Genomic DNA, 20,134 nt, shown 5'->3' with positions numbered 1-20,134 from the left:
ACACAAACATGCATGTGCAATTTTCAACGCAAAGTTCGGCCAACGATGAAAATCCGAAAAACAAATTTCCCAAAGCAGCGTCGAGAATGTTCATCTGCTTTGGCATAATACTTAAATTTATATATGTATGAGCATATTCAATCTTCAAATACACACATATGCTTGTAGAAATTAAAAAAATATATAGATATATATAGTCTTGTCATTTACCATGTCATTCCTATAGGTCCCACGCTTCCATTCCCCCACGTCCTAAGCAACTGCAAATCAATCAAAATTTGCTTGCGATGATTTGCATGGAATTCTTAGCTGATGTATAATACGCTAATTTTTCAACTGAGGCAAATAGATATTATGCGTGGGCGTCATTGCTTGACGACAGTGTTATTTTAATACGCATACATAGTATGTAGGCATGTGTCAGCCATTGGCAGCAAACACGCAACTTATAGTAATTCAGAAAATGTAGCAATCATATTTGGTTCTTATGCAAACCATTGATTTATGATTGTCATTAAAAAATTTAGTAAACAATCATAAAAATTAATGGCCATGTTTTGTTTACAAATTAATTTGATAATGTGCCACTAGCGCGTAGTTTCATTTTTAAATGTCGAATTTCAAATTTAAAGCAATTAATGCGAACTGGTCACATCTACTGTGACCAGTGCTGGAGAGCGCAGGACCAGATATCGCCTATCGAAAACAACGTTGCCATATTATTTTAGGGTTAATTACTTGTGTGTTTGTGTGTATGCATTTGCCAGACATAACAAATATTAAAATTTTGTAGTAATTTAATAAAAATAATTTCAAAGAGTTGAAATAACTTTGCTTGTTAGCAGTATTGTGACACAATGAATGCATATCCCTTCATTCCGACGTGGGGTGAAAGCATATACGATGACGAGTCGATTGGCGACGAACGCAGCGAAGAAGGTATGAAATCAGGGCTTGGGTTTGTTTTGGGCAACCAAATGCTAGTGCTTACTGTGATTTTAATCCATGGAATGTTTCATTACAGATACTGACGATGCAAGCGAAACAGAATATCGCAGCCCACATCGTTATGGGGGCACCAACGGCACCTCGTCCAACAACAGCATTACCAACAACAACACTGGTGGCAATACCAACAATAACAGCGAGCTTAAAGAACAGTAAGGCCTTTTTGATAAAAGAAACATATGTGGCAATTAAACAATTTCCACAATTTTTCAGAATGTACCAGCACAAGCTAGTTAATCTTCAGAAGCAGCTAGATGAGCTTAACCAGTTGATGCATCCCGAGTACATGAAGCGAGTGCGCAAGCTGGACAGTCAGCTTAGAGAGCGACGACGTCTAAATGAGATCTATAAGGACTACATGCGGGAGTGTGTAGAGCGCGACTATCAACTAGAGAAGAAGGCGGCTCTGAAGGAGTTCGACGAGAAGATGGCAGACCTCAAGGACAATCTGATAGCGGACTTTGAAGATCGCAAGCGTCAAATTGAAAACGAACGCTATAGCTTAGAGCTGACCAACGATTCCATGGAAATTAAGACAACAGTGACGCGCAAATTGCGTCGCCGGCCAAACGAGCCGCTGCCAGTAATCGAAAAGCGACGCAAACCAGCTACTGGTCAGCTGTTAGTATACCAGCTGGATGACAAAGAAATTGAAACTGATCTCAAGATGATTCAGCGCGGCAAGCCTATGCCACTTCAACAGAACGGAATGGGCTCGTTCAGTAACTCACAGCAGCAGCAAAATCTGCTGCCTGAACCAATCAGCTACGTGGACACGCGCATTGAAGACAACAAGCTCTTGTATGAGCGGCGCTGGTTCTGTCGTGGCCAACACATTTACGTCGAGGGCAAAGACATGAATAAGTTCCCGGCAACTATCACAGCCATTGGCAATGATGTGGTACGTAGCAAATACTTCCCGACTTCCACTTTCATGCTAATTTGTTTTTGTTTCGTTTTGTAGATTTGGGTAAAGCGCTCCAACGAGACCAAATTCAAAATCAACATGTCGCATCTGGCCAAGGGAAAAATTTCCATAAAGCGCCGCTAATCAAGCTTATGTTTATTTAAACTAGCTTAAGTCTTAAATGTATATCATAACAATTGAATTAATAAAACAAAAACATATGTATATATTAAAGCAAGTGTGTTTTTATTGCACTTTTATTTTTTAGTGGAATCCAAATACTTCGCGGATCTTCAATTGATCCAGTGGCGTATATAAACACAGCTCCGGGTTACACTACATCTGCTCGCTAAACAACGTTCGGTGGGACGGATTTATTAACAGGCGGCATAAATCCAAATTGCTTTGGTACTGAGAAAAAATTTGAGGTTCTAGTAGAAAGAGATGAAAGCATTAGAATCCAAAACATGGGACATTCGGTGTAGCAGAAAAGAATTATTAAGTAGTTTCTCAATCCGTATTGTAATTACTATTTATGCCAGCCTGGCCATGCAGTCCACACTACAGAGTAGCAGCTAAAAAGATTGGGTTAGAATAAGCGCGTGCTCTGTTCTCTATATTTTTAATGCCAGGTGGCTTGACACAAAGCTTTGAGGCCCGCGTAAACTTTTGGCCGACATTTGCTTAGCGTTAGTACAGAGAACACATAAATAAAAACGAATAGATCATAGATTTGTTTCACTTTACGCTTGTTCTATAATTTGTCTTGTTGCATTGCTGCAAATCTTCTGCTCATATTACAAAACATGCACACAATTCAGTTTTATAGTTTTGGGCATTTTGTTTTCAAGTATTTTAACTTATAAAAAAAACATTGTGATGCGCTTAGTTGCGCGAGCCACGGCCAAAACCGCCACGGAACTCAACCTCGCCAGTTCCGGGTCCAACTTCTCCCTTCTTGTCGCCACCGGTGCCGCCGGGTGCGCGTCTGTAGGCCGAACGATCTTCGCCGGTCTTGGAGGCATCGGCACCGCCGCGTGCACCACCAGCCGCTGGGCGTGGGCGCAGAGGCTCCGAACGAGCTGGGCGCTTCAGGGTAGAGGGCACAATCTCGGGTGGCAAATGCAGGTAGGCGCGGAGCTCCTCAATGCCCTCGTTGGTCAGATACCAGTAGTAGTGTCTCCAGGCGAACTGCTCCTTCACGAGACCGCGAGAGTGCAGAGACTGCAGTGCCTTGATGACATGTAGATTGGGGATCGACTCCAGTTCAGGGTGCTTCTGTGCATGGAAATCCTTTTTGGCCACAATGACGCCCTCTTTGAAGAGGTACTCATAAATGGCGACACGATGAGCCTTTGGCATGAACATGCTGCACAAAACGAAAACAAAAAGAAAAAAAAAGAAGGCAACTTATTAGTTGGGTATTGAAATTTGTATTATTTGTTGTTGTTGTTGTCTTGTTGATACACAAGCAGTTTTAAATTTCATAAATGTCAAATAATTTGAAAACGTAAACAAAAATGCACAAAACGTATTTGAAGATCGCGCTTTAACGCATAAACTGCATTTATGCTTTATTTAACACTTTGGCGGATTCGCAATTTATTTACAGATTATTTCTACTAAATTTCACGTACTTTGCGTCTTCTATGGAGCAGAGACCGGAAAGAAAGGAAAAGCTCGTTGACAGCTGTCAGCTCTCTTGCGCTTCTTCTTATTCGTATATACACAGGGCTGCACACAGCGTACACGTGTGAATGGCTGTTTACAGAGTTGCTTTCACTTTATCAAAATACTAAAGTACCAAGCTCAGAAAATTATCGCTATGTCGTTTAGCTGCCGATTATAAATAATCGATTGTAGGTAAATCGCGCCAAGAATTTAAATTTTATTTAATATTCTGTAATATTCTGTTAAACAATCCTTATTACGCTTTCAATCTTATGTATGTGTTCAAAAAAGTATGTTTAGCATGTTGCAAGCGTTTTAAGATCAATAAATTAATAGGGAAATCCAGAAAGGTCCTAAGAAATATAATTTTATAATTCTGCATAATGGTTTGTTTTTATTTTTTTTTAAATTTAAATATCTAAGGCGTGAGTTGGCCCCCAAAATTGCAAGCACGGCAATCAATGGCCATGACTAATTAAATAAGGGTCGGCATTAGAGGCGCTATAGATAAACCAAATTCAAATACGAGCAAGCGTAAATTGTAGTACGGCCACTGATTGATACTGATAAGGTTGACTAGTCAGTAGTATTAATTGTATGAGTCAGCCATAAACGTGTGCGGGTGATCACTTATAGCACGGATTGCAGCACTGTATGATAACTGATAACAATTTGAATATCCTTATCACTGACAGCAAAGACCCCATATAAAATGCTTGGCAATGCGCTGCAAGCCAAACATTCAGACGCTTCAGTCAGACAAGTAACATGGTCAAAGTAAAGCTACTAGTGCAAGTGCTCTTGTTAAGTGGGGTGGCGATAGCGTTTGCTCAGCCGGAGCAGACGCAGTCGTCACAGTTGGATACGCTGGAATTCCAGCAACTGATGCAGTTACGCCACTTGGCAGTTGAGTTCTTTGATTATCATCAGGACTTTTCCCTGGTCAATGCCTCCACAGCAGCAGAGACAAAGTGCCTGTCAGAGCTGGCACTGCTCGGCCAAGGACTCAAAGCGCGCAGCATGTGGGCACTGCAAAGTAAGTAGCTCAAACTACAGGCCAACAATGGCAGCCAAGACTAAACTTATTCAATTGACCACAGTGATTGACTCCTGGGGACATCTGCCTTCGGGCATACTTTATGGCAGCATACGGGGCTTGGGAAACTATGAGGAGTGTATCCGCATCAACCACGAGATGAGCGGCGGTGAAGAGTTGCTTGGAAAGTTTTGCTTCGCGTTCTTCGACACAAGCAAGTATATGGGCGCAGGGTTTGCTGAATTTGGCAATGCGGACTTGAGAACCGCTGTTTGTTTTCCAAATGGCTGCTCGGGCACTTTCATGGCTCAACTGCTGCGCGACGTGATCCAAAAAGCGGCTAATATAACGATCTCGCCTAGCTTTATAACGATCAACGATGGCTATTGCCACACATCGGTGAATCCACCACTTGATGGCTTTGCTATATTCGTCATGTGAGTTACGCTCTCCGCTTCAAGCTCTGCCTCAGCTAATCTTTTACATCTTTCTCAAAGTGTTTTTCTATCCGTTCTGGCTGGCATTGTGCTGCTTTGCACGCTCTGGGATTACTTTCTGTGCGAGGATCAGAGTAAGTGCACCACATACATAATTATTTAATCAACTGCCGCTTACCAACGCTTTCTTTAGAGAAACTTCCAAGGCTGGTTAAGATCTGGTCACTGCGCGCTAATTCACGCGATTTGTTCCGTATCGTAGACAGCAAATCGAATCCCAATGTGATTGACTGTCTGCATGGCTTGCGCTGCATGTCCCTCATCTGGGTTATCATTGGCCACGCATACATTGTGTCTATTAGAGGTCCAAATATCAATCTGGTGGATATTCCAACAGTAAGTATACTTGCATGTAAATGAGTACATTAAACATTCGTCTACTTACCTGTTGGTTTTCACTTGCAGTGGATTGAATCTGCCTTCAGCATGCTCATTAAGCACGCCACCTTCGCCGTGGACACATTTCTCTTCATCAGTGGTTTGCTGGTGTCCATGATCAGCATGCGTTTAATTGTGAAGTAAGTTTTGCTTTGATCCTTGCTGGCTCCTAGTCTCAACATTTGACATTTCCTTTTCTTTTTGTGCAGAGCGAAAGGTAAACTTAACTTTCCCATGATGTACCTGCATCGCTATTTGCGTCTTACACCTGTGCTGGGCGTGGCTATAATGGTTTATATGAAGATTCTACCTATAATTGGAAATGGCCCATTATACGACGGCGTTATACCCAGCGTAGTGCAGGACTGTCAGAAATATTGGTACTGGACATTGGTCTATATGCAGAATTATGCTGTGACAGATATGGTAATGGAAACAAAGAGAAAGAGCGTCACAGATGGCTTGTAGCTAATCCCAATCCTTTTGTTTCCATACAGTGTCTCCAACACACCTGGTATCTGGCCGCTGACATGCAGCTGTATATAATCTCGCCCATATTCATATTTGGGCTCTACTTTTGGGGCAGGAAGGCGGTGGCAGCGATTGTTACGTTCATGCTGTTGCTAGTCGCCTGCTTTATCACAACAATGGTCATCAACAAATACACGCTGTAAGCAAACCCTACTCCAGCGCACTCCAGTAGCTTTACTAATTACTCTGCTTTCTCCACAGCGTGCTCTTGCAGAACGGTCGACAATTGTACCAGCCCACGCACTTGCATGCCTCGCCTTGGATTGTGGGACTGTTATTTGGTTATTATCTGCACAGGACTGTCGGCAAGACATATAATTTATCAAAGCTTACTGTCTGGATTGGCTGGATTATTTGCCTTGGATTAATATTCACCTGCATCTTTGCTCTGTATCCTTATTCGGCGTACAATATGAATTTGCCGACCATCAATGAAGCGTTCTACATTTCGCTTAACAGAATTGCGTGGCCTCTGGCACTTTGCTGGGTGGTGTTTGCCTGTAAATACGGTTATGGCGGCATGGCCAACAGCTTCCTCTCCTCGTACATGTGGATGCCCTTGTCGAAGCTTTCATACAGCGCATACATTTGGCACATGTTCATGGAATACTACAATGCCAGTGTTATACGCACAGATCGCTTTTTCTGCAACTATCAAGTGGTAAGTGACAGCTGCTCTCTGAAATGATATTATTAGAACTGTACTTACATTATGTACATCTATAGTTTGTTAGCTTTTGGGCTATCTTTGGCTTTACGGTGCTGATGTCCTATCTCTTGTACATGATTGTTGAGGCGCCATTTGGAGGCCTGCAGATGTGGCTGTTGCCTTCGCGTCCTTCCAGCATTGTTCCCAAGACTCCGGCTTCCAATGAAGATATTTCCAAGCAGCCACTCGCATCCACATCCTCATCCGCTCCTCAGCCGCCATTGGAGCGTGTTTTAAGCAAGGAAGACGAGGCTGCATCTTCTGCTCCTGTGTTGGACAGCAAGCTTTAGGCTTAGCAACTATAGGATCAATCAACTAGTCAAATTCGTTAAGTTTTTTTTTTTTTAATTTACTTACATATGTATTCGTCGATCATAGATATGACAAGGATAGCAATACTAGAAAATAATTTTTGGCAAGCACAGGGTGAACTGTGCTTACAGTATACCCGAAAGTATGCAATCGAGAGTTGCCACTTGCTTATGTACGAGAATTATCGATAATTAAATGTAACGACCCGCCGAAAACAACTTGAGTTTAAAATGTATTAAATAAAGTAAACAATTTGGTACTTAAATGTATACAATCACTGTATTTCACTTCGTATATTTATATAAAAATCAAGTGCAAATTGTAATTTATTGCTAGGTATTTAATCATTTAATTGCCTTTGCTCTGTTTCATTAGCCAATATTCACTGTTTACAATAAACAATATTACTATCTTAAGCATTGTGTTATTATTTATATCGCATATATTACTACTATTGATAGTATAGATAAATGTAAGTGCTTTATATAAGTATCAATGATAATACTATACTATTTCCAAATATAAACTTGTACATTTATTTATTAAAAGCTATCTAATTTACTTGTCACCTTAGATAAGAGTATTGGCATAACAACAAAGCCTATCAAATATAAATAGGGCTACAGTACAAGGATTAAGTGCTTTAATCGCTAGAATTACACTAATCATAAAATAAATTAAGTAAACAATATTAAATTTATAAAATGGTATACAAAGCAATAGTCAGCTGAAAATAATTAAAAATGCGTCTCAAATTTGTATATGCTGCGTAACAAAAATTGATAAGTATGCTATTTTTAGAACGAAGGTGCAGCCCTTATTGTAAAAATACCAGACTAATTTAAGCTGAAATGGTTTTTGTGCTTTGTTATTGATTTAGATTAGTTAAGGCCGTATTTCAAAGAACTACTCCAGATAGCATAATGCCGTTTACCTGTATCACATTTATTGAATACAACAATCAACCAGTCAGCATGGGTAGCATGATGGTTAGATTGGCTTGGGCACTTTAAGTTTGGCAGTATACAGGTACAAAAAATAAAGACAGCTTCAGCGACAGATAAACCCACACTGAAGTGTGAGTAGCCATGGCGAAAGTCCCGGCAATATCAGTGATTAGTAAATAGTGTTGGGTGCTGGCTTTGTTGTGACTCAGCTGACTTGGATCCAATTGTAGATTAGCTTCAGGCGAACGTACTAGCATACGGCCGCGGTATACGGTACTTACGTATTTACGGCTACATGTGTCCACACCGAACAGATCGCGACGCACAGATAAGGATACGCGCTTATCATTCAAGGTGGTATATAAAAGTTGCACGCCGCAATGGCTTGCCAATCAATTGGAAACAACCCTTTGCCATTAGAGCAACATGGTCAGCATTAAGTACCTAGCTGTTGTGTTGCTGCTGAGTGGCCTTACGGTGGCGCTGGTTCAGTCGGCAGATACTGAACTGGATCTAAGTCCGGAAGGATATAAACGCATGCTGCAGCTGCGTCATCTGGCGGTGGAGTTCTTTGATTATTATACAAATTTTACTACAAATGATGTAATACTCACGGAGGGTGGTGCAGGAGATGCACGCCTGCCCACCGCACAGGATCGTCAATGTCTGGCTGAAATGATCGCCTTTAGTGCAGCTTTAAAGTCAGGCAGCATGTGGGCTTTGCGCAGTAAGTGGTGCTCTCTAGTGAAAATTTCGACACGATTCTCTTTAACTCGCTCTGTACTTTAGTGATTGACTCATGGGGTAGACTGCCCTCTGGCTTGCTCTATGGCAATTTTCGGGATATGGGAAACTTTGACGAGTGCTTAAGGATTAAATATGAAATGCCAGGCAAAGGAGCACTGCGCGGCAAATACTGCACTGCTCGCTTTCCCATTAAACAAATTAATAGTAGGCTTAAAATCCGAACGGCAGTTTGCTTTCCTGCTTCGTGCTCTGGTGCACATATGGAAAAATTGCTGCGCCAGCTGCTGCAACGATTGCTTAACATAGAACTAAATACGAATACAACGCTTATAAACGATGAAAAGTGCCAGACAGCAGAGAAGAAACCGCTCGATGGCTTAACGATATTCACGATGTAAGTTCAAGGTTATCGATAATTCTTTGCTATTTTTATTGCTCACACATCCTTTGGCTTTTGCAGTGTTTTGCTTTCTGTATTGGCGGGCATCATGTTGCTGTGCACGCTTTACGATTATTTTTGCTGCCAGGATCAGCGTAAGTAGTTGACATTAAAAATTGTCCAATCTAACAAGAAAGTTTTTGAGCAGAGCACCTGCCTGCTTTCGTCAAGATCTGTTCGGTGCGCGCCAACTCACGCGCTTTGTTTCGCATTACGGACAGTAAGTCGAATCCGAATATCATTGAATGTCTGCATGGCATGCGCTGTATGTCTCTCATCTGGGTGGTCTATGGACATGATTACTCGATGGCTGCCATAGGACCCAATATCAACCTGTTGGATATACCACTTGTAAGTTAGCTTTGAATACAAATACATTGCGTTTGCCTTACCGTTTGAGTTGCCTTTGCAGTGGATCAAGAACTCCTATAGCATGTTGCTGGTACACGCGCCCTTCTCTGTGGACACGTTCTTCTTTCTGAGCGGCATGCTGGTACTAATGGTGGCGCTGCGTGCCATGGAGAAGTAAGTGGGCTTGCAGAGCAGCAACTGGAGCTTTTGATATTGACAGCAACATTTATCATTTTAGAGCAAAGGGCAAATTGAATGTGCCTTTAATGTATTTGCATCGCTATCTGCGTCTGACACCCCCCGTGGCTATGGCCATATTGGTGTACATGAAGCTGCTGCCATTGCTGGGCAACGGTCCGCTCTATAATGCCAGCGTAGCAGCTGCGGTTGATCCTTGTAAGAAATACTGGTACTACACACTGCTCTATGTGCAGAACTATGCCACCGAACAACAAGTAAGTCAGGCATGGCATTGGCATAAATGGATTATCCACTAACTAATCTTATCACTTGCAGTGCATTCCGCAAACCTGGTATCTGGCTGTGGATACGCAGATGTATGTCATCTCTCCCCTACTGCTCTTTGTGGTCTACAAGTGGCGCAGACGCGGTATTGCAGTCGTTGTGCTGCTCATGCTCTTGCTCTCTGCTTGCCTCTTTAGCACTATGGTCATCAACAACTACACTATGTAGGTGGCTGTACTCACTGCTCACTGTTGACCAATCTGACTAAATATTTAATCCATGCACAGGTTCTATTATCAAAATGCGCAACAGATCTATAATTCCACGCATACGCACGCCACACCCTGGCTGGTGGGCTTCATCTTCGGCTATTTGATGCATGAGCTGAGAGGGAAGACAATCAAGCTGTCGCGCCCTATGGTCTGGTTAGGTTGGCTGCTGTGCTTGGCATTGATCTTCACCTGCATCTTTGCCACTTATCCATATTATGCGGGGCCCAAAAAATTACCCATACTCAACGAAGCCTTCTATTTGACCTTTACGAGAATAGGTTGGCCCTTGGCTCTTGGCTGGGTGGTGTTTGCCTGCAATTATGGCTATGGTGGCATGGCGAACAGTTTTCTCTCCTCGCCCCTCTGGCAGCCGCTGTCGAAGCTCTCCTATAGCGTCTACGTCTGGCACATTATGATGCAAATGCTAAACATAGGATTAACACGTGCCGGCACCTACTTCAGTGACTACCAAGTGGTAAGTTAACTCTAGCAATATTTAATCATTTATTCAATAATAATTGTATATATTATTTTTAACAGATGCTGCGCTTTTGGTATGATTTTGGCTTCAGTGTGATCTTGGCCTACTTCATGTACGTACTGGTTGAGGCACCTTTTGGCGGCCTTCAAAATCTGCTGCTGCCTTCCAGAAAGTCAAGTCCACCAGCACCAGTTGCACCTGCCAAAGTGGAAGACGAGCAACCCACGCCTGCAGCTCAACTGAAGCAACAGCTAAGCCTTGAGCCAGAAGCGACCATGCCCTCTACTTCTGAGCAGAGTACCAAATTCTAACTAAGCCCTAGCTTAACCTTACTTAATAGTAGTCCTAAGTAGCTAATTAATTTACTAGTCAGTGTAATTTTATTGACACATTGTACAAACTACTATTAAAGAGAGAATGCCGAGTCATATTTTTGTAGAACTTTGGTCTTTACAGTTGGGAGTTGATAATACGGGCTTACTTGATAGATTTATAGATAGATAGATTTATCAATGCTAGCAACAACACATTGATTACGTTTATTAGCTTCCCATTGCACGTGCGCACCCCAGAATACCAGGTGAGCCCCTTGAGGAGGCGCCATGCGGCACATAACAAAGTCTCTGCTTATCAGCGAGTAGTAGCCGCGGTGGCACCCATCAAAACGCACTATTAATTATGAGGCTGATTACTGTGCCCATAAAAATCCTTTGAAATAAAGGTTTGAGCTACGCGCTTTAATCAAAAATGGTTAAGTGACTAATGTTTTGATGGATAGACAAGTTTCTTAGGTTTTTTTTTCTATAGTGTTGTTCCATCCAATAATAATTCTTAAATGAAAAATGGTTAATTCATAGCATATATGTATATCTGCTGGATTTTCTATTTTTTGTTAATCTATTAATGTACTCTAAATTGCCAGTTAAGCTTATCAGTATAAGTCGAAGACTGATAGGAATATTTGTTGTAATTATAAAATGCATATATGTATGTACTGATGTGTGTATTTTTAAATTATTTTTAATTATCAAAAAAAAAAAACTGAGCACGCGGTTTGTTTGTCGGTTCTCTTAACGAGTGTTATTAATAGTATTAATAAATAAGCTTTAAGATATAAATAATTGGCTTTACGTGGATTTTTCTACACTTTCTTTATGTTCAGTGCACTCCAGTTGAGTTTTTTTATAGGTCTCCGGAACAGTTGCAGCCTTCGTCGCACTGTTTGTTTGACTGGAGCGGCTTCCAAGGATCAGAGCTTCCAACGCTCCAAAAGGCGCCTCAACAAGCAGAAACATGACATAGGCCAAGAGCAAGGTGAAACCAAAGTCCGACCAAAACTTAAGCATCATTTCATAATCCGAGAAGTAGGTATTGGTCTGAGTACGTCGAATATTTAATTCCTGTATGAACAAATGCCACACGTAGGCGGAATAGGAGAGTCGAGACAGTGGCTGCCACAGCGCTGAGGAGAGAAAGCTGTTGGCCATGCCGCCATAGCCCTGCATGCAGGCAAAGACAATCCAGCAGAGCGCCAAGGGCCAAGCAATGCGGGTTAGTGTGTAGTAAAGCGTATCCTCCAGCTGTGTTAGCTCCGGGCCACTCCATTTGTTATACGGCTGCATGGCAAAGATGCAGGTGAAGATTATAGCAAGTGCTAGCAGCCACCCAGCCCAGACGACCAGACGTTGCAGCTTGAAGGTTTTACCACGATTCACATGCAACACGTAGCCAAAGAGAGCGCCAATAATCCAAGGCATGCAGTGGAAGTGAGTGTTGAAGTAGAGTCTGCGCTGGGAGATTTCCATGACTTCAAAGTTTCTGCAAAAGTAACAGAGAAATTTATTAGCTTGAGCTTGAGCACGTAATCTTAGACCTACTTATAAAACGTGGAATATTTAAAGACCATCATGGCTGCAAACAGCCAAGTCGTTAGTAGAAGCAACACCACTGTCGCGCCATAGAATGCACGTTTGCCCCATTTGTAGAGCGCCAAGAGGAGCAGCGGTGAGAGTATATACATCTGCATATCCACGCCCAGATACCAGCTATGAGCCAGACACTAAAGAGAACATTTGTTCATCAGTTAGAAGACAGCACCAAATAAACAAAAGTGTTTTCTATTTGCGTTTGCTTACAATGTCCATGGTGGCATAATTCTGCATAAAGAGCAGTGTCCAGAACCAGGTGCGCTTGCAATGATTGTGGTCTTCGAAGCCGTCATCAGCCAAAGGACCATCGAGTAGCAACGGCAATATCTTCCAGTAAACAAGTATGGCCATGCCCAGAGCTGGAGTAAGACGCAGATATCGATGCAAATACATCAGAGGTATATTCAGCTTTCCCTTGGCTCTGCAATAATCAATCGTAAGTTGTAATTATTTGTACTAAAGCTACTCTCAGCTCACTGACTTCAGCATGGCACGTAATCCGAGCATTACCACTAGCAGTCCGCTCAGAAAGAAAAAGGTGTCCACTGAGAAAGGACCATGCAGCGCAAAGTTTGCAAAAGGCGACTGCATCCACTGCCAGAAGCGTAAACATTATAACTATTTATGTATGTCAGTTAATGATCAGACTTACATTAGCAATGGTTATTTGATTCACATTGGGCAACAGCACCGCTACCATATACTCATGGCCAAACACCACCCAGATGAGCGACATGCAGCGCATGCCATTGAGACAGTGAATGACATTAGGATTGGACGTGCACTGGCTTATGTGGAAGAGTCTGCGCGAGGTGCCGCGCATGGACCAGATATGCACCAATGCTGGTAAATTGTCTAGAGTGCAATAAACATTCATTAACAGGCGAAATATGAGCACTAGCTGGTCTACTCACTTTCAGCTGCAGCTGGTTGCAACAAGTAATCGTACAATGTGGCTAGAAGTACCAACGCGCCCAGAACCGACAACAGCACACTGCAAGGGATTAACGATAGATATAACAAAAGGATTGTAGTTTTTATTTTCTTGCACTTACATTGTAAATATAGTGAGACTATCGTACGGCTCTCGCTCGGCGACACGGCAGCTGCTGGGCAGAATTATCTGTTCGGTATAAGTTTCATTTAGTAGTTGCTGCAGTAGCTGCTTGAGCAATTGGTCCATGTGCGTTGCTTTGCATGAGGAGGGCACGCAAATGCCAATACGTATGTTGGCTGCACCCAATGGAATGCCCAAAAGCTTGCCAACTGGAAACTCGGCAAAGCAATGCTTGCCCTTCACAGAACGAGAACCTACTGAACTGCCTGGATTGATGGCGTGATCAATCTTTATGCACTCACGATAGTTGCCAATATCCATGCGATTCAGATAGAGTATGCCCGATGGTATATTGCCCCAGGCATCGATCACTAAAAGGAGAACTGTATTAAAAATAATTCTTGAACAAATTGCACATGATGGATGTTACTTCTAAGCGACCAGAGACTAGCATTGCTCAGCCCGGCTGTAAGTAAATTGATCTCGTTAAAGCACTGCGTATCCTCAGCGTTGGGCAGAACTTCCTTGCTCTCAAGCAGATCGTGCATAGATATATTTTGTATAAGCTGTGAGAACGCTACTCCCAGAGTTTGCAGTGATAGTGGCTTGGAGCTATCGACAGCCACGATCAGCATTAGTCCGCAGAGCAAGTGCAGCAGCATGATATGCTTAACCATTCTTGTAACTAGCTTAAGGGCTTCTATGCATTTGCGGCTAGTAGCAACGGCTTTTATAGTAAGCCGCCAAACGCTAATATCAAAGCAGTTAGGGTTGATAAGCCGTGTGTCCAAAAAACTATTATCTTTGATGTAATTGTGTAATTCAGGGTCTACGAATTCATATAACATTCGAGCTCGTAATTACCTCAAGATTTTATTGCTTCAATCTGGCAAAAGCTTCCCCAACTGTGTGATTCATTGCTAAAAGATAGATAGATTTGGTTAGATGCATTAATAAGTTCGTAAATACTTCAAAGCGAATTATCTTTAAATTGGTCATATGCTCATATATCAAGTGGGTTTCAATAGTAAATGACTCACAAAACAAACTGTCTGTGTTTAAAATGTATTAGGCATGAGTCAAGTATAGTAAACTAATTTTAGTTTTCTATAACTTTTGAGATAATGTTTCAAAATATTAGCAGAATCGAATACAATTTTTACAGTTTACACTTTAAATCGAAAGCTAATGGGTCATATTTTAATATATTGTTTTTTGTTCAGTAATCTTATCAGTTATCAGTCACTGAGAAAAAGTCAATTAATTGCATATTATAAAACACTGACCTTGTCCTAAAGAAGCTCAATACTGCAACCATTAAATATAATCTTAAGGTTCAGTTTAATCTACAAAACAAACGTGTTAACCTAATAAGAAATGCGATTAGGAATTTACGACATACAGGGGCGGACTTGCAGTTATTCGTTAATAATAAATATTATTTTTCATTTGAACACTTAATATGCATACTGGCAACTAGCTATTCAATTTAAAGTGTAAACAACACAAATCCATTATAATAATTAATTAATGTGAAACGACAACAAAATAGATAATTAGTGTTAGGAGTCAATATACGGCCTTGAACAAGGTAAACAAAAACTAGCGTTGATTCGTGTTTGCATCTTTCCCAAGTTGATATTCGTTACGTATGAGCGATAATGCAGCAAAACTTTGTCATGAGCTTTGAAGCTTTGGCGCTGCTGTAGCTTTCTGGTTTTTAAACTGTAGGTAGGTAGTACTTAGTTAGCTTTTTACCAATTTGTATTTAAAGGTACGTTGCTTTCGTTATCAAGGTCGGATCTGTTGATCACTCGTCGAGTTGAGTGCTGAGCATTAAAGTTGTACAACAAAAATTGAAGCACGAGTAGTATTGCGATTATTTTGAAAACTACGTCATATATATGTACATATATAGTACATGTGTCTAGGAGCAATTAAAACTTATCGGTTATTGCTCCCATGCCCGTAGTTAACGTGTGAAGTATGCTGAGCTTGAAATAAAACAATGTCACTAAAAGTTTGAGTGGAAATATGAAGTTGTCGATGAGATTTAAACGGCTTGAACAATGAGTTGTTAATGAATGTAAATTAAATCCGTTATTCGCTCGGATCAGTGCACAGTTGTACGTTAATATAAAATGTTAATGTGTTTGAAGCTGGCGCTAGTCGGTTTCTAGTTGGAATGTTGAATGCAATATCGGTCAATGCACCAGTTTGATTAGGGGCTAAAACAAATTCGTACGGAAACTATGCACGGTTAAAATAATAGTCATCATAAACATGATTTTAAAAAGCGTCGAGCTCGAGCACTCATAGCCCAAGTACATACACGTAAGATAAACATTACGGTCTTATTGTTAACTGCAGGGCAGACGCAAGACGGCGGGCAGTGATTAGAAAATATCAGCAGCTTTACGGCCGTATAAATAACAACTGCACGCCATGCTAACACCACAAATGGCCATGGAACCGGGAATACTACGTACGCTCATCACACTGCTGCTATTAGCCACGGCTAATTGTAGCCCTGCTTATAGCAGCGATCAGCTGCTGCTTTGGCTGCAACGCAGTAACTTTGGCTATCAGGTGCTCCAACAGGCGCTCAACTCCAGCGTAGAGTCCGCATGTACGGCGCAAGTGCGTTTATTGTTGCAAAATGCGGACGCGCAATCCTTGCCAGCGCTGCGTGGTAAGCTTAAAGCATACGGAAAATTTTGTACATGTGCAATTTGAACTAATGAAACTTACCAATTGTCAACTGTAGTTCTTGATGCATGGGGCAAGTTTCCACATGGCCTACTGTATGGCCACTTTAGCGACATGGGCAACTACGACTCTTGCCTGCAGATGCCGCTGAACATTGAGAATAAGTACTGCCTGGCGCACATACAGTTTGAGAGCCTTGTGCCGCAGCCGCCCATGAACACGCTCAGCATACAGATTGGCGCTTGTCTGCCCGCCAGTTGCGCGGCTGCGCATCTCAACGACTGGATGCAAGCTTATCTGGCCGAACTATTTGGTGAGCAGTCACCAGGACAGGCAACACAGTTGCTGGTTCAGGAGGAGAGTTGCGCGCTTCGACAACAAAATGGCGAATTTTCAGTGCTAGATTGGTGTGCAATGTAAGCGATAACATATATAACCTCAAACTGATATCGATTGTCAAGCTTGCAGCTGTCATTTCAAATTTTACTCTCCTTATCTTTACTCTCTCTTATAGTGTTTTGTTCAGCGTGTTGGCTCTGCTTGTGCTGCTAAGCACAATTATCGACTACTGCGGTAAAGGTTAGTCAAAGCAATCATAATAAACGTAGATCATAAGTTTTAACTTATTTTTTAAATATTTATTTACCCCTTTTGTGCCACCTGCAGCGGCGCATCAGCTGCTTTTATGCTTTTCACTGCGTCGCAATTTGCCGCCACTGTTCGCCACAGCGAATTCGCCGCATTTGATACCCTGCCTACATGGCATACGCTGTCTAACGATTATTTGGATTATCTATGGACATGATTACATGTTTCTGTTGCTGTCGCCGCTGATCAACGCCCTGGCCGTAAAGGATTGGGCACAGACGCCCTACTCCATGCTGCTCCAAAGTGGCAGCATCTCAGTGGACACATTCTTCATGCTTAGCGGCATGCTTCTGGTGCTTAGCACGCTGCGTCAGCTGGAGCGGTAAGTGCACCAATAGATAATGCGACCCCAACTAAATGCCTTTTGTAGCTCTAGTGGTCGCCTAAATGTGCCGTTGATGTATCTGCATCGTCTGGTGCGCTTAACTCCTGTGCTTGCCGTGGCTGTGCTGCTCTTCATGACGCTCTTCTGGCGCCTGGACAGCGGTCCATTGTGGCAGCAGTTCACGAGCGCCCACAAGCTTTGCAACGACACTTGGTGGGCAACGCTGCTCTATGTGCAAAACTACGCCGCTGCTGGTCGCATGGTAAGCTCACCTAGCATCACCTAGCTCCTTGCCAGCATCTGCAGTTATTTTGTATCTTTGTGTGTGCTTAGTGCTTGGGACACTCTTGGTATCTGGCTGTGGACATGCAGCTGTTTCTGCTCTCGCCACTGTTGCTGCTGCCGCTTTGGCGCTGGCGTCGACGCGCTGTGGCTGGCATTGTGGTGCTGATGCTGCTGCTTCTGGGCTGCCTCTGCAGTATTATTGTGCTCAATCAGCTGACTGTGTTCCAGCGTGATGGGTAAGCTCTTGGCTCCAGTTAAAACTGCTGCTCTCTAATAGTCAAATTCTGCACAGCAATCTGGGCGCGGATACTCAGGAGATGCGCCTGATCTACTACACAACGCATGCACGCGCGGTGCCCTGGCTCGTTGGCCTGCTCTTTGGTTACTTTCTGCACTGCGAGCGTGGACGCCAACGTCATTTATCAGTCTGGATGCAGCTGCTCTGCTGGCTTTTGGCTCTGGGTGCCATTTGTGCCGTGATCTGGTCGCTGTATCCTTATACGCAGCCAGAAGCAGCTGAGATTACGATCACGCCTTGGCTGGGCGCCTGCTATATGTGCTGCAGTCGCGTTTGCTGGCCACTAGCCATATGTTGGCTCATCTGGGCCTGCCAACAGGGAAAGGCAGGCGCGATCAATCAACTGCTCAGCTGGTCCTTTTGGCAACCCATTTCCAAGCTTTCCTATTGCATGTACATCTTTCATCTGCTGGTCGAGATGATCAACACGGGACGTATCAAGAGCAGTCTTCACTTCTCCAACTACGATGCGGTAAGCAATGTCAAATATTTGAAAGTCAAATATAAGGTAACATCTCTTATCCACGATGCTGGCAGATTTTGCGTTGCTGGTCAGACTTTGGCATCACCATGTTGGTCTCCTTGGCCATGTATTTGTGTGTGGAGACGCCGATGGTGCGTCTTGAGCTGCAGCTGCTCGGTCTGCGTCGAAAAGTAACAAAGCCGTCAACGTCACCTCCACCGCCCATTGACAGTCAGTTAGCCACGCCCAGGACAACGCCTGCGAATTTATCGCAGCAAAATCTAGTCGAAGCTTAGGTTCGTTTACCATAGCCATAGCCATAAATTATGTATTTTATTTAATTGTTTTATTAATTAAAGCTTGTTTTTTTTTTGTTGTTATTTGTACATCTGAAATTTCTCTCTGTCAATTTGTAGCTTATTTATGCCGGGAATGCGTATAAGCACACAAAGAGCAAAAACAATAACAAACAGAGCACAGCACCCAGGCATTGTTGAATATATATGTATATGTACATATAAATATCGTACATACAAGCACCTTAAAAACTTGTTGTAATTACGGGCAACATTTCGATTTCGGCTTTGGTTTCGTTTTTTAATTATTTCGTCAAGTTTCTTTTATTAACTGATTGACTTTCAATTTCCGTTGTGCTTGGGCTTATGTAAAAGTAATTTTGATTAACTTTTAACGGCTTATATAATATTATTATACATTAGACTTAACAATGCTTGGCTTAATTAACATACATGCATGCAAACAAATAATTATACATATACACGCGCCTTTCAATCACAAGTCCAAATCAGCAATCGCAGTCAAAATATCGAAATACACACACACACACACCGGTTTTAATTATGCATGTATTTGTGTTTGTCTACCAAAAAGTGTTTGCTAGTCACTTGAAACTAGAAGTAAATGAATTTAATTGCTGCACAAAATGCATAAACATTAAGCTTAAGCAAAAGCACTGCTTTGGGTCGACTGTAACATACCCTTCGTATACTTAATAATAATACGTATACAGATGAGATGAGATTAAATCTCTTGTAGCTTTAACTACCGCAAATAATTGCAGTAATCTGTGCACTGAACTGTTACTAATTAGCTGCTGATTTAATTGAATTTAGTTTGTATATTTAAAATTCATCCAAGCTACTCACTAAATTCAACTTAATTTGACTCATTAAACCCCAACTCATTTAATTCTTTTTTCACAGCGTATACAACAAATTCAAAGCTCAGTATTACGTGAAAATTAAAGACTTGTACTATAATGACAGCAGCAACTAAAGCACACACATGGACACAGTGGAGCACAAGCGATTGGGGCAGCACGCTTTAGCAATTGATGTGCCGTTGGTGCGAGCTGGCCCCACTGTGCTCAGTTTGAAATGCATTGGTTGGCGGCTTGTCGGCACTGGCGAATTATGAAGTGCGCCAAAAACTAGTGCAAAAGTAATTGTTGTCATGCAGAGTGCAATTGAGAGAGATCGAGCCAGAGGGAGAACCCGTTAATAAACATCATCAAGTGTGATCTGGGCCTGGCCTGGCCTGGTCTGGCCAACTAGCCAACTAGCCGACTAGCTAACCCGTCTAACTCGTTGCGTTTTGGCCACTTAATCCACTAACGCCCAGCACAGTCCCCACGCCCGACTCTGACTCTT

General features: G+C 42.3%; 6 protein-coding genes across 7 annotated transcripts; 4 read left to right on the top strand and 2 right to left on the bottom strand.

Annotated features, from left to right (window-relative positions):
- Nucleotides 1–768: 768 nt before the first annotated feature.
- Nucleotides 769–2,129, top strand: LOC108607167 (sin3 histone deacetylase corepressor complex component SDS3). The gene is made up of 4 exons (XM_017997820.2): nt 769–939; nt 1,025–1,160; nt 1,222–1,909; nt 1,973–2,129. Exons 1-4 carry the CDS (start codon nt 858–860, stop codon nt 2,057–2,059), a joined length of 993 nt encoding a protein of 330 aa, XP_017853309.1. The 5' UTR covers nt 769–857; the 3' UTR covers nt 2,060–2,129.
- A 514-nt stretch (nt 2,130–2,643) lies between these two features.
- Nucleotides 2,644–3,647, bottom strand: LOC108607168 (40S ribosomal protein S10b). The gene is made up of 2 exons (XM_017997821.1): nt 3,553–3,647; nt 2,644–3,284 (listed from the first exon to the last, which is right to left on the bottom strand). Exon 2 carries the CDS (start codon nt 3,281–3,283, stop codon nt 2,801–2,803), a length of 483 nt encoding a protein of 160 aa, XP_017853310.1. The 5' UTR covers nt 3,284; nt 3,553–3,647; the 3' UTR covers nt 2,644–2,800.
- Nucleotides 3,648–4,015: 368 nt separating this feature from the next.
- LOC108607283 (nose resistant to fluoxetine protein 6) lies at nt 4,016–7,299 on the top strand. Its single transcript, XM_017997980.1, has 9 exons — nt 4,016–4,622; nt 4,687–5,059; nt 5,120–5,193; nt 5,253–5,455; nt 5,525–5,637; nt 5,707–5,923; nt 5,995–6,167; nt 6,230–6,689; nt 6,755–7,299. The coding sequence occupies exons 1-9, from the start codon at nt 4,355–4,357 to the stop codon at nt 7,025–7,027; spliced, it is 2,154 nt and encodes a 717-aa protein (XP_017853469.1). The 5' UTR covers nt 4,016–4,354; the 3' UTR covers nt 7,028–7,299.
- Nucleotides 7,300–8,405: 1,106 nt separating this feature from the next.
- LOC108605644 (nose resistant to fluoxetine protein 6) lies at nt 8,406–11,192 on the top strand. The gene is made up of 9 exons (XM_017995427.1): nt 8,406–8,723; nt 8,786–9,137; nt 9,204–9,277; nt 9,331–9,533; nt 9,595–9,707; nt 9,772–9,988; nt 10,050–10,222; nt 10,286–10,745; nt 10,811–11,192. Exons 1-9 carry the CDS (start codon nt 8,423–8,425, stop codon nt 11,060–11,062), a joined length of 2,145 nt encoding a protein of 714 aa, XP_017850916.1. The 5' UTR covers nt 8,406–8,422; the 3' UTR covers nt 11,063–11,192.
- A 648-nt stretch (nt 11,193–11,840) lies between these two features.
- Nucleotides 11,841–14,203, bottom strand: LOC108605353 (nose resistant to fluoxetine protein 6). The gene is made up of 8 exons (XM_017995022.2): nt 14,167–14,203; nt 13,735–14,107; nt 13,594–13,673; nt 13,332–13,534; nt 13,161–13,273; nt 12,887–13,100; nt 12,629–12,810; nt 11,841–12,569 (listed from the first exon to the last, which is right to left on the bottom strand). Coding segments are annotated over exons 1-8 (1,857 nt in total). The 5' UTR covers nt 14,168–14,203; the 3' UTR covers nt 11,841–11,878.
- Nucleotides 14,204–15,689: 1,486 nt separating this feature from the next.
- Nucleotides 15,690–19,750, top strand: LOC108607014 (nose resistant to fluoxetine protein 6). 2 transcript variants are annotated; one of them, XM_017997599.1, is made up of 9 exons: nt 15,690–16,428; nt 16,504–16,861; nt 16,960–17,024; nt 17,112–17,415; nt 17,464–17,680; nt 17,752–17,939; nt 17,996–18,473; nt 18,539–18,760; nt 19,688–19,750. In XM_017997599.1, the coding sequence occupies exons 1-8, from the start codon at nt 16,182–16,184 to the stop codon at nt 18,758–18,760; spliced, it is 2,079 nt and encodes a 692-aa protein (XP_017853088.1). In that variant the 5' UTR covers nt 15,690–16,181; the 3' UTR covers nt 19,688–19,750. The 2 variants fall into 2 exon arrangements, with proteins under 2 accessions (XP_017853088.1, XP_017853086.1); XM_017997597.1 differs by lacking the exon at nt 19,688–19,750 and having other exon boundaries at nt 18,539–18,780.
- Nucleotides 19,751–20,134: the final 384 nt, after the last annotated feature.

This window comes from Drosophila busckii, chromosome X (genome assembly GCF_011750605.1).
Source record: "Drosophila busckii strain San Diego stock center, stock number 13000-0081.31 chromosome X, ASM1175060v1, whole genome shotgun sequence".
Classification (NCBI taxonomy): domain Eukaryota; kingdom Metazoa; phylum Arthropoda; class Insecta; order Diptera; family Drosophilidae; genus Drosophila; species Drosophila busckii.
Note: the sequence above shows the minus strand (reverse complement) of the source record. Positions and strands in the feature narration are given on the sequence as shown.

Excerpts from the sequence above, each read along its gene's own strand:
- LOC108607167 (XM_017997820.2), top strand. The coding sequence starts at position 858 with ATGAATGCATATCCCTTCATTCCGACGTGGGGTGAAAGCATATACGAT. Across the intron at positions 940-1,024 it reads CGACGAACGCAGCGAAGAAG|ATACTGACGATGCAAGCGAA; the intron begins GTATGAAATCAG and ends GTTTCATTACAG. Across the intron at positions 1,910-1,972 it reads CAGCCATTGGCAATGATGTG|ATTTGGGTAAAGCGCTCCAA; the intron begins GTACGTAGCAAA and ends TTCGTTTTGTAG.
- LOC108607168 (XM_017997821.1), bottom strand. The coding sequence starts at position 3,283 with ATGTTCATGCCAAAGGCTCATCGTGTCGCCATTTATGAGTACCTCTTC.
- LOC108607283 (XM_017997980.1), top strand. The coding sequence starts at position 4,355 with ATGGTCAAAGTAAAGCTACTAGTGCAAGTGCTCTTGTTAAGTGGGGTG. Across the intron at positions 5,638-5,706 it reads AGCATGCGTTTAATTGTGAA|AGCGAAAGGTAAACTTAACT; the intron begins GTAAGTTTTGCT and ends CTTTTTGTGCAG. Across the intron at positions 5,924-5,994 it reads ATTATGCTGTGACAGATATG|TGTCTCCAACACACCTGGTA; the intron begins GTAATGGAAACA and ends GTTTCCATACAG.
- LOC108605644 (XM_017995427.1), top strand. The coding sequence starts at position 8,423 with ATGGTCAGCATTAAGTACCTAGCTGTTGTGTTGCTGCTGAGTGGCCTT. Across the intron at positions 9,278-9,330 it reads TTTTTGCTGCCAGGATCAGC|AGCACCTGCCTGCTTTCGTC; the intron begins GTAAGTAGTTGA and ends GTTTTTGAGCAG. Across the intron at positions 10,746-10,810 it reads ACTTCAGTGACTACCAAGTG|ATGCTGCGCTTTTGGTATGA; the intron begins GTAAGTTAACTC and ends TATTTTTAACAG.
- LOC108605353 (XM_017995022.2), bottom strand. Across the intron at positions 12,811-12,886 it reads ATTATGCCACCATGGACATT|TGTCTGGCTCATAGCTGGTA; the intron begins GTAAGCAAACGC and ends TGTTCTCTTTAG. Across the intron at positions 12,570-12,628 it reads AAATATTCCACGTTTTATAA|AAACTTTGAAGTCATGGAAA; the intron begins GTAGGTCTAAGA and ends TTACTTTTGCAG.
- LOC108607014 (XM_017997599.1), top strand. The coding sequence starts at position 16,182 with ATGCTAACACCACAAATGGCCATGGAACCGGGAATACTACGTACGCTC. Across the intron at positions 17,025-17,111 it reads TATCGACTACTGCGGTAAAG|CGGCGCATCAGCTGCTTTTA; the intron begins GTTAGTCAAAGC and ends TGCCACCTGCAG. Across the intron at positions 17,940-17,995 it reads ACTGTGTTCCAGCGTGATGG|CAATCTGGGCGCGGATACTC; the intron begins GTAAGCTCTTGG and ends AATTCTGCACAG.